General features: G+C 41.1%; 1 protein-coding gene across 1 annotated transcript; it reads right to left on the reverse strand.

The window, feature by feature from the left end:
- Positions 1 to 277: 277 nt before the first annotated feature.
- LOC114251959 (uncharacterized) lies at positions 278 to 11,857 on the reverse strand. The gene is made up of 14 exons (XM_089737765.1): positions 11,395 to 11,857; positions 10,755 to 11,009; positions 10,025 to 10,153; positions 9,388 to 9,498; positions 9,153 to 9,303; positions 8,426 to 8,618; positions 7,939 to 8,087; positions 7,579 to 7,702; positions 6,607 to 6,751; positions 5,912 to 5,995; positions 5,422 to 5,457; positions 4,145 to 4,229; positions 2,100 to 4,047; positions 278 to 1,768 (listed from the first exon to the last, which is right to left on the reverse strand). The coding sequence occupies exons 1-14, from the start codon at positions 11,758 to 11,760 to the stop codon at positions 1,627 to 1,629; spliced, it is 3,918 nt and encodes a 1,305-aa protein (XP_089593891.1). The 5' UTR covers positions 11,761 to 11,857; the 3' UTR covers positions 278 to 1,626.
- Positions 11,858 to 12,184: the final 327 nt, after the last annotated feature.

The following is a 12,184-nucleotide window of genomic DNA, read 5'->3' on the forward strand; positions in this document are numbered from 1 at the left end:
GAATAATATCTCAGTGTGCTTAGTGCGAGTTAACGTTCTCGATAGTGTAAAAGCAAATTTGTATGAAATTGGAACGTTTGCCTACGTTTGCCGCTAGGGGCGCTGTTGCAACTGCATACTTGAGTTAACTTTTACGCTATCGAGAACGTTCAAAAACTCTCACTAAGCATACAGAATCGGCAAGCGGACGAGTCTTGATCGGTAATGATTGCAGTACTGACCAATGTTTCATGAGGACAATAACAAATGATATACTTCATGAAAATAAAACCAAAGGTTAACAAGTAACATTACATCTTTAATATCATTAGTTTTAATATTCTATTTTACATTATTACTGTCGCATTAGTGTCTTCAGAAGAAAAAATAGTGCGAGATAATTCTAAATTACATAATTAATAACAAATAATTGTTTTATAGGTCAAGTTTATTCCAGTTGCTCAGCACGCACGTTACTTCATATAAATATATATCGGCTCGTAAATTTTCTTGATAAAGTATTATTCGTAAGCCCTCAGTCATTGTTCTGTGCAAATTTAATTTATTTATGATTTTTTAATGAATTTCCAAATTAAATGGGTAAATCGTATTTTTTTCTCCCTAAAATCAATGTGTTTAAGGGAGAAAAAAAAAGAAAATTACGTTTTTATTTATTTATTTATTGCTTAGATGAGTGGACGAGCTCACAGCCCATCTGGTGTTAAGTGGTTACTGGAGCCCATAGACATCTACAACGTAAATGCGCCACCCATCTTGAGATATAAGTTCTAAGGTCTCAATTATAGTTACAACGGCTGCCCCGCCCTTCAAACTGAAACGCATTACTGCTTCACGGCAGAAATAGGCAGGGTGGTGGTACCTACCCGTGCGGACTCACAAGAGGTCCTACCACCAGTAAATAACACTAAGTATAATCGTTTGATTCTAAACTGAACATTAAGTATAATCGTTTAATAACTAAAGAGCCACAAGCCATGTTAGTCAAAAATCAATCCAGAAAGGTAATCCAACATTATTGAATCAGTTTTTCGATAAGTATCCACATAACACGAAATTCGTTAGTTTTTTTTGTTGTTTTTTGATTTTCTTATAGTGACTATTGCCAGTAACTTTAAATAAAATACCTTTTGTGATTTTTTATTGCTTATAGTTCTTTCGTCCTTTTTTATTTCTCTGTCTTATTCTAATAACTTTCAGCGCCTTTTTTTAAATTTACCCGGTTGGTACTTTAGCGCCACCCTTATTTAGCAGATTCTAACGGACACTTTTTCACACACAGAGACGGTTCTCCTTACCTCTACCCTCCATATTAAAAATATAAATAGAGGTGTTGCCATCACAGAAAATACATATGAATAGATTCCTAATTGTCAAGACCGACAATGACTGTCAATTGTGAAGATCTGACTCTTAACACAGTTCTACTGATATTGAATATAGTGTCTTTATGTGGTTTAGTTGTCTTAATTTTCTTGCCATGTTAAGAATTAAATAAATACGTATAAATTCCCCGTTAAGTAAATAAGTATTTGAAATATCGAAAGTTAAAAAAGAAACGTGAGACTGAATCATTGCATAGTTTATGGTCATGTGTAGAGTTAGTAGTTAGTAGAGGCGAGGCGCCGCTCACAGCTTGCGGCGCGCGCGCGGGCGGTGGTAGGAGGGGCGCGGGACGAGCGGGCGCTCGCTGCTGTCTCCGGGCGCGCCCGCCGACTCGTCGAGCGGCTCAGCGCGCGGAGTGAACAGCTTCCGACGACTTCGAGTTATGCTGGAAACGAAAAATTATATTGTCGATAATATGTTACTCTTGTTCGTGAACATGAGTTAAATACGTGTGTAGACATATTAACCCTTTCGCTCGGGGGCTCCGCGGGGCGCCCTAGGGCTGCAGCTTCACCCCGCCCGGACAAGCAGTAGCAGAGTTAATTTTTTTTAATTTTTATTGCCCCTATATTCTGACGAGCATATTCACCTAATGGTGAGTGGTTAACGTCGCCCATGGACTTCAGCAATGCCGCTGCCTACCGTGCCAAGTCGTTGCCTACCCGTTTTTGGCTACGAAGCAGTGTTGCTATGAAGCAATATTATTTATATATTACCTTTTCGAAGGGCAGCTTTGAACCCCGAGCATGGGGGGCAGATTTTCTTCCGATTCCTTCTCTGGGGACGGGACGTGTGGTCCCCCCGCCCCCCCGCCGCGCCCCCCCGCCGTCACGTCGGGGTACTCGTCGTGCAAGTTCCCGATGTCGGCGAGGGTGGGGGGAGCCGCGTCGGGCGCGCGCCGCCTCGCTCGTCTCGGCCTAGTTTTGATTTCAGACTTCTCCTCGCTTTCATCCATTATTTTAACACTTTCATTTTTCTCTTTTTTTCTATCTATTGGTTTACTCCGCAGATTATATTTTACTCGTTCGAATTCTGATAGATTCGATTTGAGGTCTGTCTCCGCGTCGTCCGCGGCGGCGCCACTAGTGTTGTGGTCCCCGGTCTCCCTGCTCGCGTTCTGTGAGACCAGCGTCTCAAACTCCGCGGCTCGAGACGTCGAGACATCTTTGTACAGGTTCTCAAACTCGTCGATAGTGTTGTCCGCTGGGACGGCGTCTGTATCTCTTGTGAGTGTGATGATGACGTCAGCCGCGGGTTTGTCGTGTACGCTACTGTCGGCAGGCTCGTCCTTCGACAGTTGCGGTTCTAGTTTAATGTTTATTTCGTGTTCGGTTGATGAGGTCAGTCCCGGCGAGACCCCTGCAGCACGGATCCCCACGTGGGACGCGGGCCCTGCGGCGAGGGTCCCCGCGGGAGGCGCGGCGGGAGCTGCTGGCGAATCAAACCCTTCAAATATGTCAACGGAGTCGTGTTTCTTTTTGTGGGTCGACATGACCGTATCAATCGGTTTGGATAGATTTTTACACATCAACTTCTTCATGGTACTCGGTTTATTAAAATCCTCTATAAACTCTTCTTTCACTATAGACGGGGACCTTTCTTCTAGTTTAAGCAGCTCACTGATCTTCTTATGTGCTAAATTGTTGTCAACTTTGACAGATATGTTGTCAAAATATGTTCTTTTTTCTTTGCCTGTATTAACAACATCTAATGTGGCCGCGTCCAGAGCGTTATCTTCAAAATACGACTTTTTCAATTCGACTACAGTTTGTTTGTTTAGTAACATGCTCGGTGCGTTATCGTTAAACGGAACCTTATTACCTTTATCTTGTTCTATTGTATTTTGTTCAGATTTAACATCATCAAAGTAGTTCCGTTTCTCCTTGAGGATATTGAAGCCGAGGTCGGCGCGGGGGGAAGCGAGGGGGGCGGCGAGGGGTTCCTCAGTTTTGGTCGCCATTTCTATCCGCTCGAACTGCGCCAGGGAGCTATCGCTGCCTTTAGATTTCAGCGACCTTATGATCTGATTGACCAAAGTCTCCTTGGGAGCTTTGAACTCTAAAACATCTTTCCGCTGTTCTGTTTCTATAACATCTTCTTTCTCTTCGTTCGTAACGCCCATACTGTCGTCTGTATTGATTTTATTCTCGATAGTTCGATCCTCGCGTCCGTCGCGGTACGAGCCTCTGAATTCATTAATCTTGTTAGTGTTTTCCGCATTAAAACTAACATCAATAGGATTTTCCGTTGATAAATCTGCAGCGCTCACATCTCCTGCGCCGTCAACAACACTGGCAGAACTTAACACTGACCCTTCTGTGCGCTCGGTGACATCCAATGCAGTGTCTTCTGTACATTCTTCTGGATTCGTTTTCACAGTGTTATGTTCAGTGAACTCTACCTCTGTAATAGGCAGCAATGAGTGTTGAATGGAGTCATCACAAGTCTGATCCTCAGATGTGTCCAAGGTGTGGTCGGGGCCGGGGAGTGCAGTGCGAGCAGGTTCCCTTGCACCGAGCTGCGATTTACTCAAGTTATCCTTTCTGAAGGTCGGCTCGAGGCTCTGGTCGAGAGGATCAGCTTCCTCCTCGCTGTCAGGTTCGCTGTCAGCGACAGACATGACATCTTCGTTGTCCGCTGAGGCATTGTCTTTGAATGCTTTTTCTGCAACAATAATGTTTTAGTATGAGTGTTGTATGCGTATGCAGGCCTCGTGTATTGCGCTAGAATCAGCCGTTCTGGCTCAGCACGGCTACACTACCGTCTCTCTCGTCTATACAGCTGCGGAGATGTTCCACTTCGTTCTGTGCCCGAGCTCGTGCCAGCTGCTCTTCAAGTAATTTTTCCTGCAACAATAAAGCAATAACTGTCTTAAACTCATGTTGCGCATGCGCATACCTTCACACTCTCACACATACACAATTTCTATTAGAAATATCAGTTATCACATCCAAAATACAAATTTCATATCGAGATACACTTTGCTAAGAAATATCAAACAGTTCTCAGTCAGTATCCACTTAAAACTTTGTCTAGAAGATTTACTAGCTTCTTGAATATATCTTAAAAAATATATGTATGTAATATAATGATAATTAATAATAATATGTAGTTATTTTTATATTGATTTTAATGAATACACAGCAAACAACCAAATATACAATTTGAGTATAGTTTTTAACATGTTATGCTGGAACCACACTGCGTTATGCGCTATTCGTTATGTGACTACGCCGTATTCGCCAAAATATATGTTAAGCGCGCAAGCAAGAAACATGCCATCCACACTTCGAAATTGTGCGCTGAATTATGCCAAATAAGGCAAATATGTGTCTTGTTTGCGTGGAGCGATGGACGTGTTGAGAGTTGCCGCAATTTATTATTTCCTAAATGTTTCTCACCAAAACTTGTTGTACAAAGTTACTAAAAGATCTAAAAGACCGAAAAGAAAACGCTGGTGGATGATTACAAGTCATAAGACACGTCGATATACGACCGCCACAAGCGAGCGAATGACTCACCGAAGTCTGGGCAGTCGATGCGCATATTCACCTTATTCGTGTCCTTTGAAGTGTGTCAAAAAACCGACAAGTCGACGGATACGCGTATTTGCTATTCGTCCTTATGTGTTATGCGTACGAATAAAGCGAATATTGGCGAATATACTCTCCACACTTCGCCGTATGCGCGTGAATAGCCCGCATAACAAATAGTGAATAGCGCAGTGTGGTTCCGGCATTATATAGTTAACGTAGTTTAATATATATATTTTTTTTTTTATTGCTGAGATGGGTGGACGATATCACAGCCTACCTGGTGTTAAGTGGTTACTGGAGCCCATAGACATCTACAACGTAAATGCCCCCACCCACCTTGAGATATGAGTTCTAAGGTCTCAGTATAGTTACAACGGCTGCCCCACCCTTCAAACCGCAACGCATTACTGCTTCACAGCAGAAATAGGCAGGGCGGTGGTACCTACCCGCGCGGACTCACAAAACGCCCTACCACCATTTGTAATAAATTAATAGGTGTTACCTCCAAAACAGCAATTTCTGTCATCAGCTCGGTTATCTGAAAAAATTAAATTGATAATTTATAAAAAAATGAATACTAGGAACACGGCGTGGTGGATCCATCCATCTCTAAAAAGCTTTGAACTCTAAGCGCGGGTCGATACGTTAACACGAAAGACTGCCAAATCGCAAAAACAGAAGGTCCGTGGCGAAACACAAAATCAAAAAATATTTATGCATATTGGGGGGTCGGAGTGGCGTGTGGCGGGGAATAACTCGGGCTCGCTGACGGAGTGACTTGTCCACGCAGCCGCAGCGTGACGGCGCCCGGGGGACGTGACGGCACCGGGGGGACGTGACGACACCGGGGCGACGTGACGGCACCGGGGGGACGTGACGGCACCGGGGGGGGGACGTGACGGGGGCGGGGAGGTCTATTATAGAGTTCCAAACAACCAAGGTTTAGTACGAGATGTGCGCGATTAATGAGTAAATTACTGATAACTACGTACCTTATTTTGTAGGAGTGGAGATACGTTAGGTGGCGCTGCGACCTTCTCGAGATTGTTCTCATATTCCTCCGCCATCTCGTCCATCTGTTTCCACATTCGATTATACGTCAGTATCTATATAAACTAATCTTTCAATGTTTCCTAACGAATTTGTAGCAATCTCAAAAATGAGGCTGAAGACCAGTCATACTCAGTAGTCACAAGTTGGAGTCTGTGTTTATATATGATACACATAATCACTAAAGAACCGGATCTTCTCAGTGGGTCGGGTTTCCGATCCGGTGGGAGATTCTGCGAAGCACTGCTCTTGCTAGTGCTAGTGTTAGTAACGTACTCAGATTTGAGCCCCGTGAGCTCACCTACTTAAAGTTTGATGATGAGCTTAGGTAGGAAAAAAAATACATGTGTGCAATTCACACGTGGTAGAAGTGAAACCTTAAAAATTAAAATATAATTATCCTAAATGTCACAAGAGGTTTCATACACATGTTAGTATTAAAAAAGGAAATTATTAGAAAAGGACTTATTTTTTCGTTTCATCGAATTTGAAATCACAACGATTCTAAAGAAGTTTCACTTCAAAAAGCTAATGAAAAATAATTATTATTATATAAATACACCATCTACATAAAAGTAGCAATGAAAGTTGCCAATAAACATCTAGTCTATGATTTCGCTATACAAATGTTGCTGACCTGCGCCCGCAGCGCCCGCAGCTGCTCCTCGTAGAACTGCTTGGTCAAGTCCTTGGCCTCGTCCACCAGCTCCTTCATGGTCTGCGCAGTCTCCTGTTGGTGTGCCTCCATCGAGGCCATCAGCTCTCTGTTGCGGGCGTGTGCTCTGTAAGAATACAACTCTTGTTTACTGTGATGAACCGTCGACATCGCACACGCGCGGTTTGTTTATTCTGTATTATTGTACACACAGTTAATACAATACAATACAATAATTGCGAAAACTTATAAAATTGGCGAGTTTAACTCAACAATTGAGTTATCTACCAGCTAACCGTTCTTAAAGAGGGAGAGCTTTACATAAGTGGGTAGAAGAGTACAATCTAGTCAATTTACTTATTGATATAATACACAATAACAATAATAATAATAATAAAAACACTAATACATAATAGGTATATCAGACTATATACATACACAATTACAGGCAAACATGACTAAGCGACAATGCGTGAACTTTACAGTAGACTAATTTAAAGTTGAAATACCTGGAAAAAAAAAAATTTAACGAATCTAGCTGTAGGATTGAAATGATTTTAATAGACATAGAATTTTTTTTTTTTGCGCATCGAATATGGTTATTGCCCGTCATTTATGTACAAAGCAGTTATATTCGCTTAGTCACGTTTGCCTTTCAAGCGTCGATATACATACACGTACATATATAATGAAATACCATAAAATAAATACATATAAATAATACTAAATCGATAGATAGTGCTCCTTTAATGCCTTCTTCAAGTGTTTCCCCCCAATGGGATCAGGATACACGAAGATTGCTCTGTTGTAGTCTTAGAGTACCCTGCTGGTACTCAGGGCCTTCGCAAGCTGTCTCCACTTGACCATGTCTTGACATCACTCCAGGTCATGTCGGCAATCCTCACTTCGCTCTCTACATTGCTTTGAGATTTATTTAGTCAAATTCAGACTCACTGTATTAGTTCGAAGTGCAGTCTCTCATTCTCGGTCCGCAGCCTCATCAGTTCGGCTCCGCTGTCCAGGGTGCTGTCCTGTGCGCTGGTCTCGAAGGTGGTGGTCAGCACAGTGTTGTTGACCTCTGTAACGCATTTGCATTGATTGAGCGCAGGGACCAGGGTACGTATCGAGGAGTGAAACCCTATTTTCGTCCTGAATTGTATCTTTTCTCTCTAGCCGTAATGAAGAGCAACATATTGAAGTCTTATTTAAAATGATATCAATAGGACAATTAGAAGTTCATAAATCTTATAAAACGACATTTAAAGTTATTTTCGTTTTCCGTTTAGGTTAAATAGTTTGGATCGTTGTACTCACGTATGTCCTGTGCGACGGCGGCCAGAGACAGGACGTGCTTGGTCTCGTGAGCATACTCCGGGGCCGGGTTGAGGGTCACCACCATGCTTACCGCCTCGCCGCGACACCCGGACAGTCCAGACCCCAGCAGCCGGGTCAGCTTTGATTCCCTGAGTATACAGTTTTTAAATTCTAACAAAAATGATACTTTAAAATCCTCAATTCGCTTTTTCCGCTTGGCGTCTGGTGATCCGTTTGCAGTTTCGCTTTGAGTAGTTCCGATTACTAACTGCCTCCGTGTCATCTCTGCAACGCTTTTATAGCCGAAACGACATCTCTACAATTATCGAGACCATTCCAGGCAAGACCAGTCGTTTCGACATGTGTTTCCGTTCTTTGATAATAGATGGCGATATACTTCTCGAGGGTTCTCGGTTTTACTTTTGATGTTCGTTTCTGCTATTCGACGACAGATGGCGTAACAATATATAGATCGGGTATAGGGTACCTGTAGGGCACGAGCGCGTCGCGGGCGCAGCGCTGCTTGCGTCGCAGCGTGTGCAGACAGCGCTCGAGCACGTGCAGCGACGCGTTGATGGCGCGCGACTCCTGCATGCGGGCGCCCGTGTTGCGGGTGGCGCGCGCGCGCTCGCTGCCCGCCAGGTCGCACAGCCGCACGCTGGCCCACCGACCCGTGCCCTCTGTGCGCAACACGAACTCAACATTAGGGTGTCACACTCAGGATGAATGTGACAAGACTGTAGGCCTTAGATACAACACATTAAGATATAAAGCATGTAAATGCTGATGATTATGTTTAAAGTTTATAAAGTTCTCCTGGCCTATTCTTGGAGGAGATTATCCAGAATGCAATTAAGTTCTACTGTAGATTAGAATTGAAGACATGAGTGGGTAAAGGGGATATGATACAAATTGTTAATTTTGAGAAAATGGGCAACAAACTTTCGTTACTTGTACTTTTTCTTCATATATAATGAATACTATAACTAATGCTATACTTCATATATAAATAATATCCATCGTCACATGCATTTTCGAAAATTAGCCTTTGTAGCCTGGAGTTTTAAGGTCTAATATGGTTTATAGGCATATAAAAACTTCATTGAATGTAAAAACTCAAAAATCTTAAAAATGGTACTTAATTCCTTCATCCGCTCATGTATTCAATTATTTTATAGAAGTATACTACAGTATATGATACATAGGCTGCTTACCAGTCTCCGTTACCATAGTGATGGTGAAGATGCAGTGTGACCTTGAAGAGTGTGCATGTACTCCAGTGGCCGCCACAACGAGGTTGTGTTTACCAGCCACCATTATATCGTAAGCTTCCTCACCGGAACGGACAAATGCTTGAGTTGCACCCTAAAAATAAGATATTTTCCACATTTTACTTGAAAATTCATTAAAATTTCAATACATTAGGTTTCTTATTACTGAAATATTTACCTTTACATATACATTCCCAGAAGAATCTTCTCTTATACGAAGTTTAGTTCTCTTCTCTGGAGGCGATAGCAAGTCATATATGGCTTCATTGTATATTTCAACGAATGATACCTGTCATAGAAAATATAGTATTATCAATATTGTTGTCCATAATTATTATAATATTTTTTTTTGTGTATCTCAGAAAATATAGTTTTGCACAAAAAGGCCTGCAAATACACTCTCTTAGAGTAACTATACACATGTCTTATTTAGTTCTTTCAAGTGCTTCATACCAGACACAGGCGACAGGGCAATGCAAAGCCGCCGTCGTGCCGAAGCATGTCTTATCGGTTCCCCGTACAGTGGATCTTTCGGTGCTTTAAGGCCTTGCAAGTATTTATCTTCCTCCCCATCGAACTCGTCGATTATGGTGAAGAGTTTGACGAGTGAACTAACTTATAGATATAACCGACTAAGTTCTTCAATGGATCTTCTCAGTGGATTGCAAATCCAATCTGGTGGTAGATTCTGCAAAGCACTGCTCTTGCTCACCTATCCGTCTGCACGTAGCGGGAATAGCCTTTTAGGCTACCAGTGAATCAGTAAGTAAAAAAAAATAAAGTTTTTAAAACTAACATTAATTATTTCTACTTACCCAAACGTAATATTTTGTTTTATTAGATAAATCAATTGTACTGCTGGTTAAGTCTCTTTGAAGCTGACTACTCATACGACGGTACTTGTCACGAAGAGGAGCCGAAACGTGACGCAATCTTTTGACCCACTGTAAAACAAAACTAATTACTGCAATAACAATAGCTTTTAATCTGACTTTATTTTATATATTATTTGTTATATTTTACGTTGATGTACAACATGTTTACATGCAATAAATAAACTGTAATAAAAATAATTTTTAATCATGATCTCACTATAAAATATTCATATAGTTTTTGTGCACTTGCCAAATAGGCACACTTCTCAACTATCACAATTTAGCATAATTATCACCAAGTTTTCTTTTTTTATTAACATAAAAACTAAAAACCCTCATTTGTTGTACGTGATTCAAATTAATATTACTTCATTAATGCGCAAAAATCAGATCAGATTCAACTTATTTTGGCATCGTTGTATTAATTACAGAATTGATAACACCTAAATAGTAGTTAGTTATAACAAAACAATTAAACCCTCGAGGGTGACTTAAGCTGAAGTGCCTGGATGGTGCTAGTGGTGGTGGTATTCAAGGTCTCCAGATGATAGGACTAAGTGTATAAAACTTTTAATGGAAAGAATGTGCAGACTATTTTATTGTGGAATAAACTGCCTCAGAAGTTTCCTGAGTCTATACTGCTATTGATGATGTATTACTTGATTCAAACCTGCAGTTCGTACTCCTGCTCAGCATAACTGAGTTTCTCTGCACCACCATCAGCCGGTCTGTACAAAGGGTGCTGAGCTGCATCAACCAATTTGAACACATACTCCAGAGATCTTGGCACCAAGCCTGGAGCTCCAACAGTGCCCATTAATGTGTATGTCTTTCCAGAGCCTGACGCACCGTAAGTGAGAAGTGTGAAATTGTGACCATCTGGTAACTTCTTAAGGTTTTCTTTCACAACCTCTTCAAAGATTTCCTGAAAATTTGTTTTTAATTAATATGAATTAAATGTAGTCATTCTTTTTTTAAGCTGGGTTTGAAAAGCAATTGGCTGTAAGTCTGGCAGTTTTTATATGAATGATGACAACAGAGGCTATGGCCTGTAACTGATGCGCAGGCAAACTTATGCTGAAGAGGGAGACTTATGAGTCTGCCTTCTTTGGCCATTGAAAAATTATATTATTGTGATGCCTCTAGTTGAAATATTTATGGCCGGACGATAACTAAGAATCGTTTGTTTAAACTAAATATTATAACAGTAGCATGCTTTTCAAGATCACTGAAATTTTTTGAACATGAATTTGGTATTTGGTGATATTAAATTAAATATATGATGATATGATATGATATCTGATACTCACTTTCTGTGTACACTCCGCTCCAAATATACGGGAAAACGTATACATTTTAGACACATTATGTTGAGTGCGCCTTCCGTGGCCTGCCGTGGTAGTGTCAAGCGATGTTACTAAGCTTTTATCTGATCGCACTTCGTAAATATAATTTGGTTCATTACATGGTTTCATCCGAAGATACACTTTCACTAGTTCAGGCTCTTCTATTTCAGAGTCTTCTTCAAAAAGTTCAAGTAAATTTGTACCCTTTTGTGGCTTAGGTCTCATGAATGGATTTCGTATGAGCGGTGGTCTAGGCTCAATGAAAGACGGTATGTCCCTCTTAGACGTTTCGTTGTCCGAATAACGTTGATCCATCATGTTTCTGTACATTAAGATTGTATTAAAATTATAAAAATTTAATCAGAAACAAAATATTTTAAGCCACAACGGTTTAACTTTCGAAAGTTTTTGACAGTTTGTATTAAAGGTGTTTTAAATTTGTTTACGGCCGTCGACTATTAAACCTTTTAGTCCACTAGAAAATTATAAACTAGTGGAGCTCATTTAAGTTTTTTGCTTTGTATGTTGAATGAGCCATAATCCCAGTGAATTGCAGAACCAGTGTTTACCAAGTGGTTACCAAACCCTATAGATATTAAAATATCAAAGCTGTTCGACGTTTTACAAGTCCGGCCAAGGAATGCCTTTGACCTTGTAAAGTCTATTGGTCTAGTACCCACCCAGAGTACCACCAGAATGGTTGTGAGCTCGACTGTCCACCTAGAGATCTATATGGAATATCTTAAGAAGATCT

Source organism: Bombyx mandarina, chromosome 23 (genome assembly GCF_030267445.1).
Source record: "Bombyx mandarina strain Sakado chromosome 23, ASM3026744v2".
NCBI lineage: Eukaryota > Metazoa > Arthropoda > Insecta > Lepidoptera > Bombycidae > Bombyx > Bombyx mandarina.